Source organism: Euprymna scolopes, chromosome 40 (assembly GCF_053919585.1).
Source record: "Euprymna scolopes isolate OS-2025 chromosome 40, ASM5391958v1, whole genome shotgun sequence".
Classification (NCBI taxonomy): domain Eukaryota; kingdom Metazoa; phylum Mollusca; class Cephalopoda; order Sepiida; family Sepiolidae; genus Euprymna; species Euprymna scolopes.
The window spans coordinates 42,891,608-42,917,701 of NC_136521.1; the positions used below are offsets into that span (position 1 = coordinate 42,891,608).

Consider the following 26,094-nt stretch of genomic DNA (forward strand, 5'->3'; position numbering starts at 1 on the left):
ACTGATCTTGAGTGCGTGGTACAGTGGGGGAGGAAGTGGCTGGTTACCTTTAATGCATCTTAAACCAAACTCCTATTTTTACATCATAAACACTGATCCCCATCTGGCATCAACTGAAATGGATGGCTCTCGTCTAGGGGAGGCCCCATGTTTTGATAAGCTTCTGGGTTTGACCTTTACTCCTGATCTGAAATGGAACACATACATCAAGTCTGTTGACAAGGTCGCTGGGAAAATGGTGGGATCCTTCTACCACTCCAGATGATATCTTACTAATGATGCAATTCTCTATCTATATAAAAGCCAAGTATGTCCGATGGAGTACTGCTGCCAAATCGTGGCAAGAGCTGCTAAAAACAGCCGATCCTGCCTTGACAGAGTACAAAATAGACTTTATGGCTTAGTGGGGGATGCCCTTTTCTCTTCCCTGCAACCTCTCTCCCACAGACGAGACGTTGCGAGCCTATCTTTGTTTTATCGTTATTTCCATGGCAAGTGCTCGTCTGAACTCCAATCTCTGGTTCCCCCCTTGCCAATCTTTCACGAAAAACACTCGTCTAGCTGAAACCACTGTCAATAATTTTCCCCACTCTTTATCTGTGCCTAAATCAAAACGTAGATTCCATGAACAAAGCTCCTTTCTTAGAAGTGCACACCTGTGGAACTCTTCTGCATGCCTGTTTCCCTCCTGATTTCAACTTGGATGTCTTCAAGTCCAATATAAACAAATTCCTTATGAACCTCCCCCTTAAGTAATGGCACTTTATCCAATCTCCAATACTAACAAATAATACAACACTACCCCATTGATTACTGTACACACAATAACCCTTATCCGCGAGTGGCTTCTGGGCCTTGATAAGTGATGACCTCCATATTAAAAAAAAAAAAAATGTAACGTTGGAGAAAGAAGTCTGTTTGTAAAGAACCGCACGTTATATCTAGCGGTTGTATTTTGAAATGTTTGAACTGTGCGTAGGCAACGCGAGAATAACGTCAAGGAAATATATTTGTGATAAATTTCAAACAAGTAAAATATTTGTTTATTTTCCTAATATTACATTGTGATTTGGCTTTCAAGCGCACTAGAAGTGTATTTTAGTTTATTAAAATTAAAACAAAGTTTCTATATGAACTCTCATCCTTTACGTTATATTCATTTATTTGGAGAATTTCGTTTGGTTGTTTTATGGCATATCAACCCTTTTCGGGTTATTTAATGCTGAATCCAGTTATTTTGGAAATAGTATTCATGGTGCATTCAGTTATTTTGTAGAAGGTTTTTATTCTTCAAGCTCTTTGAACTTTCAATCACAAGTTTGTAGTGTTTGGTTAGGTTTGGTTGTTTTATAGTAGATTTTATCGTTTTTATTCTCTGCCCTGCAGAACATGAATGAGTTTTACAATGGGTTGGTTGGTTGTTTTTGTTTTACGGCATATCAACCCTTTTCGAGTTATTTAATGCCGAATCCAAAGATTTTGAAGAAAAATTTATTTAATAGAATATATTTGTTGTTTTCACGTCGGTTTCTATTTAACCCATAGTTGGGACCCTAACAGGTACTACCACTCCGGGTCAGAGTGGACCTGGGAGCAATGGTAATTAAAAGGTGGCTCAACACTCCCCAAAGTCCACAAGCTGGGGCCTCACCACTGGATATAGTTTAAGGTCATATCCAGGACCCCCATTGAGGGACTTTTACCCTCTGTAGAGGGGCTGTCGGCGTATTCTAATGCCCCACCGACAGGGCCTTTACAATAGGAGGGGATGGGGAAAATGGTTAAAGTATTAATGTTTGGTACATTTTAAATTAAGACACCAGTCAGGAAGTGGGGGAGATAAAAAGAAAAAGGGGAAATGCGAAGAAGGAAAAGAAAGAAAAGGAGGATTGTTGCTTTCTTGTTTTTCTACTTCCTTTTCCAAAACTTAATTATGTTCTGCAAAACCAAAAACAAAAATATTAATGTTAGGTGCATTTCGTCTCAGGGAGCCAGTATCTTCAGATATCCTGATCTGGTAGCGCCAGTTTGATTATTTAAGAGAACAGTTAAATGAGAACTTGTTACATTAGACTTGAAAACGACCAGCTGGGAAGCAGCCCTGCGATATTGTGTTCCACAAACAGGTAGTTCTAAGAAAGAAACTTTGTTCATGGAATTTTTGTTTAGTTTCAAGCGCAGATAGATAAATAGGTAAACTGTTGGCAGTTGTTGTAAATAGACGAATGCTTGCTGTGAATGTTCTAGAAGATAGATAGAAGCTCAGTGGAGCACCTGTTATGAAAATAATGATAGAGCAGAGGTAGACTCGTTATGTCTTTTCTGTGATAAAGAGGAACTGGGGGAGGGGGGGGGCTTCGGTAACTAGATTTCGAAGCCAGGATTTGTCCTGTCAAGGTTAGAAAGGGTACATTTTTTGCATTGCATCTTTGGCAATGGAGTGATTCCATCGTTTAAAAAAGGGGGGGGGGAACAGTGATAACGTACATACGAATATGAAAATGCTTTAACGTATTATTGTATAAATATAGTGTTAGCTTAACCTGTTATGACCTGAATTATCAGATGATTAAAAAAATATTTATTAATTTATTTATTGCGAACTATTATCCTCATCTTTCTTAGTTGTTGTTTCATGACATTTCGGCCAACTATTCCTCTGGCCTTCGTCAGGTGGTAACCACGATGGGATAGGAACTCCGAATCTCCTAACTGCGTCCTCAGCAATTACTGCCATCCATAGTTGTTGTCGTCTCACCACGCTTTTGGCTAAGTAAGCCTCTGGCCGGCTTTCGGTAAGATTGAAACCGCTATCTTCAGACAATTCTCACCTGGAATCGTAGAGGCTTACTTGGCCCAAAAACGTGGTGAGACAACAACAACTATGGATGGCAGTAATTGCTGAGAATACAGTTAGGAGATTCGGAGTTCCTATCTCGTCGCGGTTACTACCTGACGAAGGCCAGAGGAATAGTTGGCCGAAACATCGTGAAACAGCAACTAAAATAGATGAGGATAATAGTCCACAATAAATAAAATTAATAAATAATACTCATCTCCATAATGAATTCCAATTAAATAATATATAAAAATATATTTATTGTTAATTTTAATTAGTTTAATGAATAATGATACTATGATTGTCTTCAAACTGGAAAAATTGTGAAGTTCAATAGTTAAACTACCACTGAGAAATTTTGTATTTCATAAACTTACATTGATTATTATCTATAGTGCTTGAAGACAAAAAAAAAAAAAAAAAAAAAAAAAAAAAAAAGTAGGTTGATGACAACAAACGAAATTATCCACTCTCTGAGACTGATGGCGGCATACTGAATACAAGCAATGGACAGTTGCAATCTAGAGGCATCTGGCATCTACCCAGATACTGAATTATAATACGTACAAGGCGTGTTTGAATCAATTCCCATATTTATGTTGTTATATTTATTTATTTATTTATTTGCAACTGAACGAATTAGTTCAACCAGGTCATAAGGGGTTAAACAGTCTTTAAAAAAAAAAAAAAAAAAAAAACAGGCTTGCTAGCATAGTTTACATACCTAAATGTACTATACACAAGTGGGTTCTTTTTTTTTTTTTTTTTTTTTTTTTTTCATAACCGTTTTTTTTTTTTTAGTGGTTTTTGTCCTATGGACTAATTAACCTTTTAATTCTCTTGTTCATTGTGCAGAAAATTGCTAATATATATTGACAAGCAACTAATCACAAGCACACACACACACGCTCAATAGGTTATATTCATCTCATTCCTAAACACACACACAAACACACACACAGAGGATGGCCTAAACAAACAAATGCTTATACAGTTATTTGATAACTACAGGAAGACTTCAAAAATATGCCATCCAAGAAATCTATATAATTATAATACTCTGTGGACCGTCCGGGTTTGCTTGCTTGCTTGAATCTTGTATTATAATAAAGTTGTAACCCTGTCCGTTTAGTCACAATAATGAGTTTTATTAGGTTGGTGCAAAAATAACGTCCTTTTTTATATACAAGTTGAACTTCAAAAAACGACATTATTTTTGCACCAACATAATATATACTAGCGGGACCTGTGGAAATTCTTTCATATGTAATATATATATATATATAAAATCAATACGAAAAATAAATAAATGTTTATATCTTTTCTGTATTTATTTCCTATGTGTCGACGACGTGTAGGAATACAAAAAGTCTTTCAAAAGAGAAGATAAAACGAAAATTTTTCTTTCATAACATGATTTTCGACCGATCCTTCGGTCTTCTTCAGTGTGAATATATATATATACATATATACATATTTTTTACAAAGGATTCACCACTTATCAAGGCCCAGAGGCCACCAAGGATGAAGATTAATGAGTGCACGAAAGTCAACGGAACAATATCATAGTAATCGTTAATAGTAGAAAATTGGATTACTTAAGGAGTCGGCTCATCAAGAACTTGTTCACATTGGACTTGAAGACGACAATATTGTAGTCAGTTGGAAAGCAGGAAACGGAACAGAGTTCCACAGGCATGCAACTCTAAGAAAAGCTGTGTTCATTAAATTTAGGTTTAGGCACAAATAAAGAGATGGGGAAATTATTGACAGTGGTTTCAATTAGATGAGTGTTTTTCAGCAAAGTCGGGCAAGGGGGGGGACCATAGATTGGAGCTCAGACGAGCAATTACTATGAAAATAACGATAAAGTAGAGACAGCCTCGCAATGTCTCTTCTGTGGGAAAGAGGTTGCAGGAAAGAGAAAAAGGCAACTTTCTAGCAGCTCCTGCTCAGATGTGGCAACAGTACTCCATCCTTGGACGTACTTGGCTCTTATACAGCTAGAGAATTGCATCAGCAGCGAAAGACCTACTGGAACTGTAGAACGATCCCACCATATTTCCAGCAGCTTCGGCAACGGATTTGATATAAGAGTTTCATTGTTATGCGTTTTAAACTAACGTTGTGCTTTTGTTTGGAGGGAAAATCCTTATGTTGACCGAGACAACAAGAATGACACACAAGGTCTATGTTGGAATCAAGCTCTGAAGAGAAAAAGTAGATGACCATGGCTTGTGCCGTGAACGAACAATCACAAAGCATACATGTTTGGTGCGGTGTCGTCCAACAAAACAGATCTTAAACTGAATATGGTGATGATGTTTATCTTTGACATGAATCATCATTCCAATATTAGCATACTAGCGGGGGTACCCGGCGTTGCTCGAGTGTTTGTTTCCGGGACGGGGGGGGGGAGTTTTAAAAAATGTTATGGTAGGTAAGTAGGAAGGATCAAACCCGGAGTCATGAGTAAAAGTAGGAAAATAAAGTGTGAATAAAAAAAAAACAAAAAAAAAACATCTGCAACGTTAACAGTTCGGCCACCAAGAAAAGTCCATTCCAGTTGTTTAGAGAAAAAAAAAAAAAAAAAAAAAAAAAAACGACTACGGTAGGTCGGCGCGAACGTGAAAATATAATGTGAATTGTCCAGCACGCTAACCACTACGCCACAGAGCATTGCAGCTTACTTTAGTGATTTTAAATAACTTCACATGAAAGAACTACGAAGCCAAACCGGTGTTCTCTTCTCAACTGTTCCTTGTGAACGATCCCCAAACGGTGTTAAGTGGTGGCAGGGGGAGGAGGAATTTATTAGAGAGAAAATATTTTACCACTTCCATTGATCTTAACCGATTTTGGCCGTGACTTCTCAGCAGAAAAAGTATAGAAATCTAAGATTATCGAGGAATTTGAGAAATAATAAGCCTATAACACACCTCAGATATTGTTCTACCGTTTGTGCATATTATATTTGCATGAAATATCTTGATTTTTAATCCTATTAATGTCAAAATCAGACGGGAAAAAATGAGTTCATTTTATTTATATAGAGATAACATGTACTGGAGAATCTATTCGTTACAATAGGGACAGATATGATATTATCAATGTCTCCCTTCCAAGTGTTACGAAGAACAAAAAAAAAAAAAGGTTTATCAGCAGAACAAAAGTTATAGAAAGTACAATTAGTCGAAAGACAATAGAGAGGAAGTTGTTCACCAAGGTACACAAAGGAAAGCTTAAATAGGATTGTTAATCAAGTTGTGGCAAGTGACTGGATCAAAAGATGGGACAATCAGCAAGCAGTGTGCATTGATCTATCTGTCTCCTAAGGCAGGGTTTCTCAAACTTCAGGACACCATGGAGCCCCTGAGCAGGGCCAAGGTTTTTCACAGAACACTAACAAGATAATTTCTAAAATAAATACGAAAGACATTAATTTCAAATTTTAAATTATACTTGTTCATTAGTTGTTCCTGTTCGTGATTTTACTATATTTTTGTGTTTACAACAATTTTTTTGTTTGTGATTTATCAAAAATTGTTGCATTTTTTGTTAATTTTTTTTATTTTTATTATTTACTTTTTCATGAACCATACTGAAACTCTTTATGCCTGTAGTTATGTATTATATCTCTTTCCAGTAAAAAAAGATAAACAATTAAATTTCTGCAGCCATTTTAATTTTCCATATAAAGCATTTGGTATTCTTTAAGGAAGGACTTGCAGAGCCCCTCAGCCTCACTTACAGAGCCCCAGGGCTCCATGGAACCCACTTTGGGGAACCTTTTTTAGCCATTTTGGAAACCTCGATTAGCGAGCAGAAAGAACCCAACCAGCAGCAAAGTTTCCCTCTCATCTTTGTCCACTAGATATGCCAGCATTGATGATTTTCACTGAAGATAACAGCTGGCCAACCTGGGACCACGCAAAAAAATGGCTTCCTGACTAACACATCCAAAGAACATTCTACTCCTTTTTTTTCAACATAGATACAGTTTAACTTTCAACTTTCTGCTGTCCAAATAAAATCTTTTTGTCTTGTTCTCTTTGTAAAGAGGTATTATTATTTATCCTGTTCCCATTAAAGGTGTTAACAAGCTATCCCCTAAATATGCTTTTTGGTATCCATTAAGACCTGTTGACATCACAGTGACTGTTTCAGATGTACAAAAGACAATTGCAGCTCAGATATGGTGTTGATCTAAGCTGCCTCCAAGTGTGATACTATCGATGCCCCCCCCCCCACCAGCCCCAAAATGTCAGGAAGTGGAAATAAGTTGATCATCAGAACAAAATTTTATAGGAAGTGAGGTAAGCACAAAGACAATGAGGAGAAAGTTGTTCAGGTCAATATATTTAGGAGAGGTAGTAAAGTTTGCAACAGCTTACGGACAGTTTCAAGTTTGAAGGCAGGTCACAGCTAGGACCAAATTGGGAGAACTTTAGGAGGTAGAGATGAGGAGATGAATTGATCACTTGATGAATTTGGCCTCAACAGAAAACTAAGATGCGATTAGGAGAAAAGATTAGACGTCAGGTCGACATATAGAGTTAGTTTACAGATAGTTTTAAGAATAGCAGTGAATTTTATTACATTTAAAACAGTTAGGGACAGTTTATCGAAAGTCTTGAGTTTACTATAGTTGAGGACAATTACCAATTAGCTTAAAAGGCCGGTTGCAGCTCGGAGCAGACTGAAGTAAGCTGACGTGAACCGACCACAAAGCGGCCTCGACAATCGACATAGATGTGGACACTAGAGCTCCATGATGGTGTTACACACGTACACAGAGTCCAACTAATATCAACAAAATGTGTTGAAGTGTGCTTTTTGTATTTTCTCTTGTGTTATTTACTGTAAACATCTTCAGCAGCCACCAATGTGAGAGACGACGACATGGCCAGAAGAGAAGATGAAAGAGTAGGAATGCACGGCACACAGCATTAGAGTTGGTGATTGTTGTCGCACGGGGGTGGGGGGAGCACTTAGAGATCATATGACTAACGCTGTGACTGGTGTCTGAATCAAGCACCGATTTCAGATGAAGACAGCAAGTGGACAATCATGGCCTGTGCAAAAAATGCACAGATGCAACTTCACATTATGAATTTCGAACCACGCACCCTTTTTTTTTCTTATCAGTTTGTTAAAGCTGGGGATGGGGCATCCTACTAGATGCCAAACATTTACCCACTAACTCAGATATTCAAACTGAGAAATCTTTAAGATTCTGATCGTCCCTTTAAGTGCAATTGTTTGAATCTCTCTTGTACTTGGTTCACCGGGTATATTTGCCAGGTAGTTTTTGAAATTCTTTTTCACGAGGCCAGTTGCTCCTATAAAAATTGAAACGATGTTCCCAGATGTTTGACGAGCTGTTAAGTTGCATCTCTCCACGGAGATCTTCCAACGGAGGTATTTACATACTTTGTTGTGGCGGGCAGTGTACAGACCGTCTGGCAATAGGATTTAGCACCCAGACATGGTCATAATTAGCGCTGCGACACCAGCATATTCTTTTTATTGTTTAGACTAGAATGTATATCCGTTAATATCTTATATGTTTTTATACAGACTGATGTGGGTCTTGGTTGATTGACTGCATCTTACTATGTCGGATATAGACTTGAGAGTCAAAAGAATGAAAAGAACATTCTGTTGTCACAGTTCTAATAATAACAGTGAAAAAAATAAATAAATAAAACGATCAGTTATGTCCACCTTCTCAGGCTTCACCTTCTTGGCTTTTGAGAAGGAGTTTGTTTATTGCTGAACACCTGAGGCACCACTACCGGAGAATTCTGATGGGCTGTTCAGGTAATTTTTGTTTGGCCAGAGTGATTTTCCAATAGTGATCCCCAATACACACACAAAAAAAGTATTCTTCCTTTGGGATCATTCATAAATATGACAACAGAATATTCTTATTGTTTTGACTCTCAAGTATATATCCAATACAGTTAATCAACCGAGAACCACATCACTCTATAAAAGCATATAAGATATCAACAGATACACACTCATGAGTCAAAACAAAAGAATATGCTGTTGCCCTATTAATAAAATTTGCAATATTTGATACAACTAAACAGTTCATGCATAACTTGTTAAACAAGTTATGATCATGAATGTTTAATCACCCATTTAGCTAGTGCTTTTTTTTTTTAATCTCTATATAAATAAAATGAACTCGTTTTTTCCCGTCTGATTTTGACATTAATAGGATTAAAAATCAAGATATTTCATGTAAATATAATATGCACAAACGGCAGAACAATATCTGAGGTGTGTTATAGGCTTATTATTTCTCAAATTCCTCGATAATCTTAGATTTCTATACTTTTTCTGCTGAGAAGTCACGGCCAAAAGCGGTTAAGATCAATGGAAGTGGTAAAATATTTTCTCTCTAATAAATTCCTCCTCCCCCTGCCACCACTTAACACCGTTTGGGGATCGTTCACAAGGAACAGTTGAGAAAAGAACACCGGTTTGGCTTCGTAGTTCTTTCATGTGAAGTTATTTAAAATCACTAAAGTAAGCTGCAATGCTCTGTGGCGTAGTGGTTAGCGTGCTGGACAATTCACATTATATTTTCACGTTCGCGCCGACCTACCGTAGTCGTTTTTTTTTGTTTTTTTTTTTCCTAAACAACTGGAATGGACTTTTCTTGGTGGCCGAACTGTTAACATTGCAGATGTTTTTTTTTTTTGTTTTTTTTCACACTTTATTTTCCTACTTTTACTCATGGCTCCGGGTTTGATCCTTCCTACTTACCTACCATAACATTTTTTAAAACTCCCCCCCCCCGTCCCGGAAACAAACACTCGGGCAACGCCGGGTACCCCCGCTAGTTTTTTAATAAAGGAGTCAAGGCCTGGAGGCCACTCGAGGATAAGGGTTAATGAGTGTACAGTAGTCAATGGGTCAGTATCATAGTAATCATTAATAGTGGAAATTTGGTAAATTGGATTATTCAAGGGGATGGCTCATCAAGAACTTGTTTACATTGGACTTGAAGATGACCATATCGTAGTAAACTGGAAATCAAACAAACGGAAGAGAGTTTCACAGGCGTGCAGTTCTAAGAAAGAAGCTTTGTTTATGGAATCTACATTTAGGTTTAGACACAGATAAAGAGTGGGGGAAATTATTGATAGTTGTTTTAGTTAGACGAGTGTTTTTCGGGAAAGTTTGGCAAGGGGGAGGACCATAGATTGGAGCTTAGACAAGCACATGCTATAAAAATAATGATAGAGCAGAGACAGTAGTAGAATGACTCAGTCACCAGCATCCAATCATAAGGCATTAGTTTTAGAGATTTTACGGAGGAGGAGGAGTCATTACTCTCAGAAAACATTACTCCCCCCCAAAAATGCTGCCAGAATACACTGCTCTTAAAAGGAAACTTTACAGCGAGACTGGAAACATTAATCCAACAAGACATTATTTTTAGAAAATAAATTTTATAGAGATGGATCTGACATTACTTCTTAGAAACCGTTCAACAAAGCGAATACCCTACATCAAACACTAGCCATACTCTGAACGCCTTGCTTCCCTGTGTTACACAATGAAGGATCCCTGTGTCAATAGCAAGCAAGTAAGCTAGTATGAATTTTAACAGGGACCACACTAAGTACAGGTCATGATGACATAGAACTTGCAAAACAAAATCGTTCCCAGAGACTGAATCATACATTTGTAAATTTTTGTGTTTCCTTTACTGCGCCTTGTTTTTTCGGACGGCTATATGCAAATGCATGGAAAATGACGTCATAAGTAAAGAAAAAAGATTGTAAAAAGGAGAAAGAGGACAATCACAGGAGAGACATGGAGCACGGAAGAAAAGAATATTAGAGGTATGAATAACATTAGGGATCACACGAATGACATCACCACCGTAACAATGAGGAAATAAATGGTGTTGTTATAAAGGAAAAAAACAGTTGAAAGCCTTTCCTATTCTTTGTCTACTTAGCAACTGAGGCTAAAATGTGTTGGTTCCCGGGTAACGTTAGAGCAACATGCATTGTGGGTTAGTGTGGGTTAGTGCAGGCTCACCTGTGGTGAGATTCGATCCTTGGCCTTGAGATGATGGCTGGCAGCAATGTCATTGGAGTAAAATGTATATATATATATATATATATATATATATATATATATATATACATACACACACACACACATAGTTCTAGGTTCAATCTTCGGCTTGAGAGAGGTGCTAGTCTAGCGGCACTGATGAGTTGTGATACAAAACTACTGTATGTGGATGACTACAAATATATTTGGGTAGAGCACTGTCATAAATAATCTCACCCACTACTTAATTGGCTGACAAATGAGAGGCTCGCTGTTTGTTTGTAAATAAGCAGTTTGAGCACTATAAAAGTGGTGGGCGAATGTTAGTTTAAAATAGACATTTGCCGAGGTTATTTGCGGGCACTGCTCCTGTGGGTCGATGGGTAGAACTGCTGACTGTCAACGCGATGGTTCTAGGTTCAATCTTCGAGTTGGGAGAGGTGCTAGTCTAGCGGCACTGATGAGTTGTGATACAACGAAACAGTACTGTATGTTGATGACTACAAACATTCAAACACAGTGATTTTATATATGGTTAAGTGGCAGTTTTTAGTCATTTAGAGCTGCTTTAAAGCTTCACTGCTCACTCATTTTTCGACCAAATTTCAAACAATTATTACAGTTTATAGATTACCTTCTCAGTTTTATTGTGAAAACAAAAATTTTCAATTTTCGTTCAGCAAAACAAAAGTTATGAATTTTCTGGTGTTCAAAACCGTAAAAATATGTAAGGAGGTGAGCGACGTTTTTTATGACTGGTTTCCATAGCAACCACGTTGCTTCAGCGGCTATTGTTGCTACTAATTCACTACCATCTCGAAAAGAGAAGTAACAAGTGAAACAGAGAATGAAAGAATGAAAGCGAGATAGTTGGGGGCGGGATTTTATTGAAAGCAGATGAGTGCCGTACAATTGTGTTTATGGGGGCAAAAAAAATAAGACTGAAATTAAAGAAAGAACAAGTAAATTTATTGGAAGCCCGGAAAAATCATGGATTACAATAGAAAAATGCGAGCATGAAAAGTAATATGGTTAAGCTTAAACACGAAAAAGTAAAGGACTAGTTGTTAAAACTTAAAAGCTTAAACACGAAAAAGTAAAGGACTAGTTGTTAAAACTGGAACAGAAAAGGGCAAGATATTCTAGTAAAAAAATCTAATAAATTTATAACTTAAAATATTGCAGCATTAAGAATTTTTTTAATTCAATTTATAACATTATATAATCAATTATGCAATATTTTAAGTTATAAATTTATTATATTCTTATTAGAATATCTTGTCCTTTTCTTTTCCAGTTTTAACAACTAGTCCTTTACTTTTCCATGCTCGCATTTTTCTATTGTAATATATATATATAAATTCAAATCTTGTCAGTAACTGAATACTTGATGCTTCGTCAGGGCTATCAAGATTTTTTTTTTTTTTTATTGTGATACGATCACTAGACAGGGTGCCTATCATGGCCTAAGAGAGTGCTAGTTTCTCAACCTGGTATTTTACCTTGCGGTACATGCAGCACCTCGCCTTCCCAAATGGTCATCCATCTGGTACTGGCCAGGCTCAACGTTGCTTAACTTCGGTGATCTGACAAAAACCGGCGAGTTAACATGAATTGTGCCAACAAGATTTGAATTACACTACAAACTCATGTAGTGAGTTCTATCTTGGCTATGGCCACGCTTGGATGGATGGATAGATGGATGGATACCAATATAAATTTTTTTGTGTGTGTGTATTGATATTCATATTAAAAACCCTTTTTTCTATTTGTGTAAAAATAAAATTCAAATTTGTTATATATGGGTCGTGTAACTGCATTTACTAGCAAAAGATCTAGCTAATTTGCATACTCTTTTAAACATTCATTTTAATTAATTCCCTATTATTTTTTTTTGTTGTTTTCTTACGAGATAATCGTCTATAGTTAACTATTACGTGTAATTATATTCATGCAGATATTCTAGAGGATTTATACTTGCGTAATATTTGTGTAAAAAGGTTATAGTAAACACAAACATCTTTCTATGTATATTTATGTATGTGTATATATATTTGTTTTAAAAAATTTGCCTACCAAACTCTTCTATCAGTTTTTTGCTTACAGACATGAAACTTAATATATAGAGTATTCGAACCCATGCAAAACTTTATATTTGAGTTTTAGCCAGGGAGAATCGGTACAAAAGTGTGAAAATTAGAAAAAAAAAGAAAAAAGGAATTTGCCAGGTGAAGGTCGAACGACGGCATTACGTATATGTATATGCATGTGTAACGTAATAGCTATTGGTTCATGTTTTAATTTTTAGTCTTGCAGCAAACATGTCTTCATAGGTTAGGCATTAAGGTCAAAGGAAAAAGTAAATCGTAAGCTAAACGTTTTGGTTTCGATTCTTGGTGGTAGCACACGAGTCCTTTTCTTTTTTTATTAACTTTGTAAATCATTAGGTCCAATATAATCTATAATATAAATCTCACCTGTCTGTTTAGATGTATGCATGTATGTATGTTTGTAGGTCTGCCTAAAACTTTCGACAGAGGCGACGGATTTTTGCAAGATCCATATCATTTTGAAGCTGGACATCTGGGACAACAAATATCAAAAAATTGGCTAAAAACATTAATTCCTTCACCCTCAACTGGGTAGTTTTCTACAAGGAGGGGTCGATTTTGTACGAGCCATATTTGCAAGTCACTGTATCGGTTGGATTGACTTTGCCTAATTGTAACGTTCAAAACTTCCGGTCACGTCATAGAGTAGGAGTAAGGTGTCAGATTTTCTTTCACTCTCTTTTCCGCCTTTGCGTCACGGGTTCGAGCCTGCTTGCCTACTACTTTTTTTTTTTTTTTTTTTGCTCAACACACACCTCCAAACACCCGGGCAACGCTAGGCATCCAGGCTAATATAATACTAAAAACGAAATCTGCATTAATTAAAATATCATATTTAAGCGTATTTTACGACCGGGCAATACCGGGCGGCCTGCCAATATATATATATATATATATATATATATTATACATGAATGAAATCTCTAGGTGTCAAGTCGCTGAACAATATGCGATTTGCATACACGTGATGGCAAGAGACGATAAAATAGAGCAAAATTATGTCGACAGGAGAACGAGGAATGCGTTAATGCTGTAAGGAAGCCGACATACTGTGATCATTTTTGAGACTGCAAAAGAAGTAGGACAGAAAACGTCCATTGATTGCGTTATTTTTTTTTTTTTTAGACTACAACAACAACTATAGACACAAGACTGTGCCAAATTATTTTCTTTCTTTTTTTTTTCATTTATTACTAGCAGGCCGCCCGGCGTTGCCCGGTCGTAAAATATGCAGCATAAATATGATATTTTAATTCATATACTGAGACCTGTGCATGGAAGTATTATGTTTGGGGTTTTTTTTTTTTCTAAATAGTTCACATGTAACGTAAATAAAAAAAATAAATAAATACTTGAGCTGAAATCGAAACCAAAACCTAAAAACAGAATCAAGTACAATAACCATTAGGCCAACTTGGCACGATCTTTAAAGTGTTTACAGTCCTACTTATTCTTAACATAGGGACTGTCATGTGAGCAATTCATACATGTGCATTCATAAAACAGTTGACAAGCAGATAAAAATCCGAAGATCTCCCCCCCCCCCTCTCCAAGATACTAATTTTTCAATTTTGTATCCATTAGCAGTCATCTTTTTTTTTATATATATATATATAAACCGATTAAAAAGTTTTCAACATGTCTGAACACCCTATATACTAAATTTAAAGTACAAAAATTTAGTTGAGTATATAGGTTGAGAAGTGTCCTCACACACATTCTCACTTTTATAGATATACTTAGCCTGGGTGTCCAGCGCTGCCCGGGTGTTTGGAGGTGTGTTTGGAACAAAAAAAAAAAAAAAAGTGGTAGTAGGTAGGCAGGCTTGAACCCGTGGCACCAAGCCGGAAGAAAAAGTGAAGAAAAAAAAAAAAGAAAAACTGACGTCTTACCACTACTCCATGGTTCGAACGGAAAATTAAGTAATGTCATTTCAATAAAAAAAAAAAGACCCTCCCTGTAGGAAACTGCCCAGTTAAGGGTGAAGGAATTAATGTTTTGGGCCAATTTTTCGATATTTGTCGACCATGATGTCAAGTTTCAAAACGATACCGATCTCGTGAAAATCCGTTGCCTCTGACGAAAGTTTTAGGCAAACATACATACATACATACATACATTTAAACAGACATGTGAGATTTATATTATAGATAGATAGATTTCGCTTTCAGAAAGATTTTTCATGCTCAGAATTGTGGGAGCATCAAACATACTGCATAGCTGAGTCCGTAGCTATTGTGACACTGCATTCCTTAAAGCCCGTATTACGCTTCCCAAAATTCACTAAAACTACATTGCCCCCCCCCCCCCCGAATCATTTCACTGATACATGCGCATTGTCCTATATACTCTGCATAGTACTTTTTGGCCTTCAGGCCAAGTTTTTTTTTTTTTTTTTTTTTTCTACCTTCACGGACATTTTATTTAGCTTCTCCCCCCTCCCCCACAATTTTTTTGTACATATCTACATACCAAATTTAAAGGCTCTTAATGATGAACTCTCTTCTTTCGCACACACCCACAAAAAAAATTTTTTAAATGCACACATACATACACAAAAAAAAATTTTTAAATGCACACATACATACACAAAAAAAAAATTTTTTTAAATGCACACATACATACACAAAAAAAAATTTTTTTAAATGCACACATACAAAAAAAAAAAAAAAAAAAAAAAAAATCACAAACGTATACATTTGTATTAAAACACTGGGAAATGATTAAGTAGATTTAATCCCATAGAGTGAATGTGGTATTGTGGTAATCTTCCAAAGTTCCAAATTACCATAGTTATAAAGACCCTGCACCATCCCCAAACTGCTTGTAGAGCCTTGTGCCTGTTTGTTTTTGTTTGTGAAATTTTACTTTTAATTGTTAAAAATTGATTGTAACTTTTTAAAAACCGGAATAAACTATACAAACAAAATCAAAGCGTAGTATCTGTTCTGATGCTAAACTTCACTTTTTTGTTCTCGGTTAGTGGATGAGAAATCTTTCACGACTGAAACAATTTTTATTTTTGTTTTTTTGGTTAGAGTGGACCTGGGAGCAATGGCAATTAAAGGGTGGCTCCACACTTTCCAGAGCCCGCAAGCTTGGGCTTCACTATCGGATATAGTTTAAGGTCATATTCAGAACCACCGGAGAGAAAGAGAATCATTAATCAGAAGAGACTATATCTTCCTTGTCACCATCATCCCATCAGAAAGAGCAGACAATTTTGATCATAACCATTTATCCTTATTTTGAGGGTACATCTCTCAAAACCTAGATATATAATAGGATTGCCTCAAGTGGTTAGCAATAAACTAACCCCTTCTCAAACGCACATCCATGACAGGAATTTGAAAAAAGTGCGCAGGCCCCCCCACCCCCCCCAAAAAAAATTTAAAAAATAAATAAAATGTCAAAGAGCTACGAAGACGGGGGGCATTACCATTAAAACGAGCGACCTTTTGTGCTCCAGAATTTATTTTTTCCTACAGTCACCACCATTCTCAATGCACTTTTGATGCCTCATCCGTAAAAATCCAGAGTGCAATTTGTCACTCACATCTGTCACCACTCTGAAATCGACAAACCCATCTCCTAACTCTGCTTACATCAACTGCATCAGCTACATAAACATTCAGCAGGTGCTGGTGAATGTTAACCAGTTCGATTTTTCTGCATTTGACACACGTCCATGACAGGGCTTGCTTTCTTAGTCTCACACGGTCAATATCTGCAAGAGAGAGATGAAACTTGTAGGTCATGAATGCACGAGTTCAGTCATCATAACAATGCAATTTGAAATCCTCTTTGAATAAAAAAAGTAGGAGGCATTAATTTTGGAACGTCCATCATATATAAGAATCACAGAAGGCTATCAATGCTATAAGCCAAAATATGCTGTTGTTGAGAAGGGAAAAGAATATTTTTTAAATATATTTCTTTTAGCAACTCTTAATTGATTTAATCACAATTTCTACAGTGATTTAATGTGTGTAGCATTTTATAACATATTTCGAGGTAAAACCTCTTTATCAAACTGTGGGAGTTTCACATCTCCGGAAACTCATGTGAATTTAAATGCTCGTAATATTGTTTTGCATTAGTTCAGAATTACTTTAGAAGATACGTGTACAGAATGAGCGCCCAGAGGATTTCAGTTCTATGGTGTCAGTTCAAAGTATTGGCGGAGAATATTGAGTAAGTCCCTGAAATGGCTTAAGCAGTTTACAATGTGAAAATTGCGATTTTTTTTTAAACTTTACAAGGGTGTCACCACTTTTCAAGGCCCAGAAACCACTCAAGGATAAGGGTTAATGAGAGAACATCGTGGTAATCGGTAATGATTACAATTAATTATTTTAGAGGACGGTTCATCAGGAAATTGTTTATGTTGGACTTGAAAACAACCACGTTATTGTCAGCTGGAAAGTAGCTCTCGTGGTATTGTGTTCACAGATAGGCAGCAGTAATTAATAAATAAATAAAAGACAAGATGGCTTTCAAATCGTAAACTGCTTCGACAATTTCCGGAACTGGTTCTGGGAAGTTCGTAAATACTCGGAACTCGCTACATAACCGAAATCCTCTGGATGCCCTATTTCTTACAAGTCCTGGTTTCAAAATTACTTTCAAAAGGTCACGATAATATATACAAGTCGCGAGTCGGCCATTTTAAGCTGTTATTATTTTTATTTTTTTATTATTATTATTAAAAAAAAAAAAATCCATAAAATAAAAAAAATATGGCGGCACTTATGCAGAATACAGACCATGCTATTTTTTGACAGATTTTTCCAGATCAAAGTTTTACGGTATTTTTTTTGTTGTTGTTGTTTATAAAATTGTTAGATGAAAGTACAGAATAGTTACAAAAGGTGCCCCCCCCCCCCGCTGTTAAAAATGGGTTTCTAAATAATGGCTGGTTATCTTTACGATTACCGTTTCTACTTCACTTCCCGTTGCCTCTCCTGTTTTTTTTGTTGTTGTTTTATTTTGTTTTTGTTTTTTTAAATAACCACGTTATTATATAGGAAAACCCTTCTTAACATGTGGAGAAGAGGAGACATCCTTGACCTATTCTGTACTTTCATCTAACAATTTGATAAACAGAAGATACCATAAAAAAAATCGGTACTTGTACAGTTCAATTAATTAAGAAAAATGAAAATATCGATAAAAGTTCAAATTGTACGTATCCGTTATGGAACGAAGTTCTCCGAAAAAAAAAAAAAAATTTCACCAAGTTTTTTTTTTTTTTTTTTTACAGCAAAAAATTTGTTATGATATTGAGCAAAAGGTTCGATTTTTAGGAAGAAAAGCTAGTATTAAAGATGGGGATGGAGTGTCGGCGCTTTACATTGAGTTATCTCCCCGTGGCGTGTTCAACAAATTCCATAATGGCTGAATTCAACGGGCTCTCATAAGAACGTGTTTTTCCTCTGTAAAGAAAAAAAAAAAACTACTCGATCAAATTAAATGAAATTTTTTTTTCGGAGATCTTCAGTCCAAAACGGATACGTACAATATAACCTTTCCCCCCCCCCCCCGATATTTTCATTTTTGAAGGTCTTGATTAAACTATACAAGTACCAAAAAATCAATTAAAAACAAATGCGAAACCGGAAGTGATAGGGAAACAGTGATCGTCAAGATTACTAATAATTCAACACTACGTATTCTGTTCTGCAGAAGTACCAAAATGGCTGACACATCTGTTAACTTTTTCGAAATTCGAGAGGGGTTTTGAAACATTTAAACTGACAAAGAAACAGCAATTTCTGGTTGTGTTTCAGGAGGGTTTAAAAAACAACAATGAAGTATTATTTGTGCTATGCTGCTAAGCAAATGGAGAGATAGAAAAAATATAACATAATTAATTACTTCGATCTTGATTTTATAGTTTTTCTTATCAGTGGTTTCCATCAGGAAACTGAAAATAACAAAAGCTGGCATTTAGCAGTTAACGAAAAAGTGGTCAAAAACAAATATAGGTTCTAATTTAGAATTCAACCTAAAAAAAAAAAAAAAAATCTTTATGGCGGTCCTACTAGTTAAGGAACGAAGATGTCATATTCCAAAAATTACGTAGAGTAATCAAGTAGTTTTATTTTTAACTACGAAAATCAAATTTTATGAGTAAGCAAAATGGGATAGTATTGAAAAAATAACGAATAAGTCCACAATAATTCAAACTTCCTAGATCAGCCTTATAATTCTACATATTTCACATTGATCGCTTTAAATCATTTAAAAATGATTTTCCTTATAAAAACTACTTGGTCAATTTACATGACTTTGGGAATATGACATTTCAGTTTCATGATAGAGATTTTTCTGTAATCTTTTTTTTTTGTTGTTATTTTTATTTAATCAGGTTCAATTCTAAATACGAATCCAAATAAATGCTATCAAAGGCAAGATAAGTTACTCTTCTACCTACCTTGATAAGTTTTTTTTTTTGCGTTTTAACTTATTTTAACGCGTTTTTTTGTTTTTGTTTTGTTTTTCGGTCCAAAAGAATTCGTTTGTTCACTAGTGTTCAGTTAGAACGGAAAAGAATCATGGGAACACTTGATAATTACTCAAAAATAGAAAATTAAACAAAAATACTGGTAGAAACCTACCAAATAAATGTCACGGTGGCATTTATTGGGTGGGTTTCTCTCAGTATTTTGTTTAATTTTCTATTTTTGAGCGATATCAATACTGCCCAGACGACCGTCTCATGCCAGCCATTTTTTTTTTCTTGTTCTTTCTTAAAACTCGCTACATTAACTTATCTTGCCTTTGGTAACATTTGTTATATATTTGTTTCTGTGCGACTTTTTCGTTTTGTTGTCCTAGTAAAAAAAATGATCAATTATTTTTAAAGAAATACAGTTGGTAAATTAGTCAAAAACAATATATTTTGGCTTACCTACTTAGATAGTTATTTGGTTAACAAAATACCCCCCCCCCCCATAAAAAAAATTGTCGGTTTACCCTAACCCAAACTCCGTTGCAAAAAAAAAAAAAAAAAAAAAAAAAAAGAAATAATTCTCAAAATATAGATTCGAGAACATTAAAAGGGTTTTTAAGTTCTCTCCCACAGCAAGAACTTAGACATCATGGTCGGAGAGTGAGATGGAAAAGTCAGCGTTTCCCACCATCCCGCACAAACACTGAGGAGGTGGCACTCTGACCTGCAAAAAGTGCTTGGGCACCCCCCCCCCCGTTGGCATTCCCAAGTAAGAGCGCCTCAGGCGATTAGCAATTAACAAACCCTTTCCTAAAGAGAAAAGGCGAGGCCTGTGAGGTTGGACCTCCTAGAACTGCACAGAACTAATCTCCCATCGCAAAATCAATAGGGACCGCCTTCTTTGCTTGTGCTTCCCCAATGTAATCAAGTAGACATGGCGTTCCCGTTGGTTTATATAGTGGGGAAAACCCAGCTTTGCTGAAAACTGGTTACTCTGGATATTTACGGTGATCAGTTCCATCGGGATTCCCTGGTTGGGGCGACCGCCGACCAACAGACACAGTAAATGATGAAAAAAAAAAAAAAAAAAAATTAAAAAGTTTCCATATTATTCGTAATACCAACTAGGACTTAGGGTTAGTGTTAAATGAAGGACATGTCACGATAACATGCATTGTATGCGTTTTTAACAGTATTTTGTTTAATTTTCTATTCTTGCGAGATTATCCAGATTCCAAAGATGCGACTCTCCTGTGTCAGCCATTTTTTTCTTGTTCTCATGCAACAGTGCAACACTCGACACTTCTTGTTTTTCGAACTGAACAAGCGCTTTAAAATAAGTTAAAACACTACAAACGTATCCAGCTAGGTAGAGTAGGAACTTATCTTGCCTTACTTGTTTTTCTTTAACATTTTCGCCTTAGTGTCTAGAGTAAAAATGCAGGATATATTTATTTTCTGGGGGACGCTGAAAACTGGAATTATCAATGAATTTATTTTAAAGGAAGTAGATCCTTTTTAGGGTTTGTATTACTGTACACAGATTCGAAAAAGTTGTCAAAAACAAATATATAACAAATAAATGTTATCAAAAGCAAGATAAGTTACTTTTCTACCAAACTAGATATAATTTTCGTGTTTTTATTCAATGTAACAATTGTAACATGTTTATTCAGCTCGAAAAAAACATGCAGTATTGCAGTGTTTACCGATGTATTGGACAATTCAAAATGGCGGCCGACTATCTCTTAAACACGGTAAGTTCGAGAAAAGGTGTTATAAATAATAAACTAGACAAAATACTGTTAGAAATTCGCTTAATATATATTACCGTGACATAGGTTGACATATATTCGGTGTTTTTTTAATAGTATTTTGTCTAGTTTATTATTTATAGCACCTTTTCTCGAACTTACCGTGTTTAAGAGATAGTCGGCCGCCATTTTGAATTGTCCAATACATCGGTAAACACTGCATGTTTTTCGAACTGAATAAATATGTTACATTGAATAAAAACACGAAAATTATATCCAGTTTGGTAGAAAAGTAATTTATCTTGCCTTTGATAACATTTATTTGTTATATATTTGTTTTTTGACAACTTTTTCGAATCTATGTGTACAGTAATACAAACCCCCTTATTATTATTATTATTATTATTATTATTATTATTATTATTATCATCGTCTATATATTAATAAGATAGCGTATGTGTTATTTTGTGTGTCACGCTTACATCCGAGTCACTGCCGTTTGTTATGGGCTTTCATTTCTTGTAATAAATAATTTTAACAACGTTTTGGTTTCGGTTTCAATTATAGCTGATGGACTTTTTATTTATATATATATATATATATATATATATATATATCAATAATTTTACCAAGAATTCTTCACAAGTTTTTGGTTTCGGTTATATAGCTAAAGGAACTCAAGTTTTTATGTATGTATGTATAAGTTTTAGTTTCGGTTTCGATTCAAGCTGATGCAGTGATGCACTATGCAGTGCACCTAATTCATATGGATATATTTTTTTTACTTTTGAAATCACAACTTCATAGTATATAAAAATCGATAACACTATAATAATATGTAGGAAATCTGCAAAAATTAAAATATCATATTTACGCATACTTGATGACTGGCCCTACGCCGGGCGTCTTACTAGCTTAGTTGAATACTTTTGCAGTCTTAACAAAAAAGCTACAATAATATCAGAGCGTCTGCATTTACACTGAACATCTACAGAATGCTAGCATCAAATATTACATATGAATGAGTCACCCGTGGAATTTCCACACCTTCCACTAGTTATTATTATCATTATTATTATTATTATTACTACTTTAATTTGTTGGTAATATGAAGTTTAGCATCCTAAAGTAAAGCTAATTACAACGCCGGAAAGAGGAAGTAATGCTGCTAGGTATTATCACTACTAAAACGGAATTCAACAATAATTCAACAAAGATTAAAACATTCCTGTAATGATCTGGTCTCTGTTGATTTTTAGGTGGGAGTTAAGTTCTGTGCAGTTCTAGGCGGTCCATCCTCCCAGGCCGTACCTTCTCTTTTTTTTGGGGGGGGGGGAGGGGGGGGTTGTTTATTGTTAATCGCCTGAGATACCCTTACCGGCAAATGCCGACGGGGCTCCCCAAGCACTTATTGCAGGTCAGAATGTCCCTCCTCAGGGGGCGTTGACTTTCTCAATCCCCCTTTCCGATCCTCGTGTCACAGTTCTTGCAGTGGAGAGAAACCAAAACCGTTGGCGGACCTGAACCAGAATCCCCCCCCTCCCAGAACGGCTTTCGCAATAAACACCCCCAACCTCCCCATGTTAAGAACGGCTTTCGTTTTTGTTTTTTGTTTTTTTTGCAATTTTTTCAGGAGATTATTATTGATTGGACACTAATACATAAGGGAGGAGGTGATTATCGTTCAGGTCCTATTTAGTTGCCTCACGACGAGGGCAGAGTTAGACACAAAGTCGGTTTTTAATGTGAGGAAAGCTCTCTCAAAGGGGACATACTGGATAGGAACCAAAATAAAAAAAATATTGTCTCAGTCTAGAAGGATTTCTCCTCCACTGACCGAGGGCAGAAAAAGTGAAGTATTGTATCAGAACAGATTCTACACTGTGATCTTGGCCCGAAGGCCAAGTAAACAATAATTCAATCTGAAAGTCCGACGGAATGTTTAGTTTATATATCCAAAAAACTAAAGTCTATTTTTATTTTTTTACTCAAAAAATTGAAACGCTACGAAGACGGGGGTGGTACCATTAAAACGAGCGACCTTTTATGTTGCGGAATTTATTTTTCTACATAGTCACCACTATCATAAATGCACTTTTACCAGGAATTCAATGACGCGTCTCTGCTTCCGACGCACACCGTCAATATCTGCAACAGGGAGATGAAAGTTTTAGGTTATGAATGCATAAATTTAGTTATCATAATAATGCGCCCATCCGATCGGAATAAAAAAAAAATAGGAGGCATTATTGTTGGAATACCTCTCGTATAAGAGAAAAAAATTGGGACCACCCCCAAACACAGATTTTTAATGGACAAAGCTAGACAAGTTTTTGTTGTTGTTTTTTGGGGGTTTTTTTTCTCTCACCCAAAATAAGGTGTATATATATATATATATATATATATATATATATATATATATATATATATATATATATATAGGGAACAAGTATCAAGGGGGGATCAACCCGAGTAGGGAGTTGAGCAGCAAGATATTCATTTGACATTTAAATTTCTGTATTTGATGTAGAGAAAAGCCTGTTCTATCGAAAAGAGGCACTCTGAATTGGGACAAAAATTATAAAAATATTGTTTTTTTTTAATGTTCCAACCAAAAAAAAAAAACGTAAATGGAACAACCCAGCCTGAAAATCAAGAAACAATATGGGACCTTCGTATTATTTGGATTCTTCGGACTACTGTTCTGTCTTGAACGTTGTTCACAACGTTTCGGTCGATGTAACCTCTGTTTTCAAGTGCATCTTGTCGGACTTCGGAATCTTTCTGTCGAACTCTGGAATCTGCACGGAATTTCGAATGAAACACTTTATTTAATCCACGGCGGTAGTATCCTCACGTTCCGTCAGCCATGACTGGCTAATTCGCAATTATATCTTGAGTGTCGCCCACACTGAGTATTGAATCTTCAACCTCTAGAAGAGTGTAACTTAACTTGACAACTTAATTTTACCAAGAACTTCATCCACTATGTCAGTTGGGGGTTATATCGACTAAAACGTTGTGGAAATAGTATTCAAGATAAGAGCAATAGTCCGAAGAATCTAAATTAATCGGTCTTCATAAAAAAAACAAAAAAAAAAACAAATGTGATATAAGACGCTTTTCTGAATAATTACCAAAACATTAAAAAAAAAGAAAGAAAATGGTTTATAATTACCTGGCTAAAGCGTTTAATGGTCCAGTACTTTTACGAGACTTGTAACATAACAATCTCTCAATATTTTGTATATTTCCCGTTCGAGCCGCCTCCAAGAGTTCGTTTTCTTTACCCATGTTTTTTTTTTTAATTATTTCACATGTACATACATATATATATATATATACACACGCGCTACTTACATAGGTGCCTGTATATTTCTCTCTTTTTTTAATATATATATATATATATATATATATATATATATATATATATATATATATATATACACACACACACAAAGAGAAACACAATCAACTTTCACTTTCAAGATAAAGAAAGAGCACCTGCTTGGAGTATTGAAAAAAAAAAAAAAAGGAAAGTGCGTGTGTTTAACTGAATTGTTACACAAATTCGGTTGCTTGTACTGTGTTTTGCCAAGCCGGAGTTATATATATATATATATATATATATATACACACACACTTATATTACGTATATCTTTATTGTATTTCAGTGCTCATGCTCACCACACGAACAGAGCTTAGTAGTAGGATTATGCAATATACCTATGGCAAGTGAGCTACACAGAAACGTTTGTGTTTGATTCCCGAAGGAATTCGTCAGGCTAAATATCTATAGGTACATCCTCATAACGTTCGAACGAACAGGACTGATACAATTTAACACTATATAATTAAATAGCGTTTTTTTTTTTTTTTTTGTTAATTCAAATTAATTTTTTTAAAAAGAAAAAAACAATGGAGAGAAAAAAAAAGTCCATCTTTGTGGAAAATATACGACATCACAGTCGATAGATTCTGTTCCGATGTCTCACAATATCCCATCTTTTTCTCCGATGCGAGAAATAGATAATGTTACAACAGAGCGATGTCGTTAAGGGGGTACTTGTTACGGGGTACATATCGCTGACGTTTTGTGTGTGTGTGTGTGTGTGTGTGTGTGTGTGTGTTTGTGTTTTAATATTCTTCAGTGTTTTTTCCGACTGGGTTGCTGCGGTTTTTGGTAGAGTTGTTGTAAATGTCTTCGTAATTCTACCACCAGCAGTAACACTGGCTGAGCTGGTAGTTGTAGCACTGGAGACGTCATCTCTCTCTCTCTCTCCTATATAGAGAGAACAGACTACAACATTACTACATATGACTTCTTACCTATACTTACAACAACTACCGTTCGTAGTATGCCTTCCTAACCATCTCTCCCCCCAAAAGGCCTGTTCCCCTCTTTAAAAAAAAGAGGGTCTATTTTAGAAAAAAAAAAAAAAAAAATTAATGTTGATTTTAAACTAAAGACCAATACATCAATAGTTTTTTTTTTTTAAATACCTACTAAATTTTTTTTTTTTTTATATATCGAAAGCTTATTTTAATATAAATCAAATAAAAACAAGTGCTTACTTTTAATTAAAAAAAAAATGTTACGCTTATGCACTTATGTTACCGTGCATTTTTTAAAAATGTTTTCAAGTTTCACGATATATATATTTTTTGAATTGTTAGGTGGAAGTACAGAATAGTTACAAAACACTTTCTTCCCCTTATGTTAAGAATGGCTTTCAAAATGACATTATTTCAGCACGGTAACATAAGTGCATAAGTACTATTTTTTAAGAGTCTTTTTAAGATGACTTTTATTTTTATTTTAAATTCTATAAAGTCAAACAAGTCAAAGGT

At 35.5% G+C, this 26,094-nt stretch overlaps 1 protein-coding gene across 11 annotated transcripts in view; it reads right to left on the reverse strand.

Moving 5' to 3' along the window:
- The window catches only part of LOC145265500 (ankyrin repeat and sterile alpha motif domain-containing protein 1B-like), a 903,976-nt gene extending 879,199 nt beyond the window's left edge, over positions 1–24,777 (reverse strand). For all 11 annotated transcript variants that reach the window (XM_080121395.1, XM_080121397.1, XM_080121394.1 and 8 more), the window contains exon 1: positions 24,422–24,777. In XM_080121395.1, coding sequence (XP_079977521.1) covers positions 24,422–24,537 — 116 coding nt within the window. In that variant the 5' untranslated portion in view covers positions 24,538–24,777. The remainder of the gene's footprint in view (positions 1–24,421) is intronic.
- Between the last annotated feature and the right edge of the window lie 1,317 nt (positions 24,778–26,094).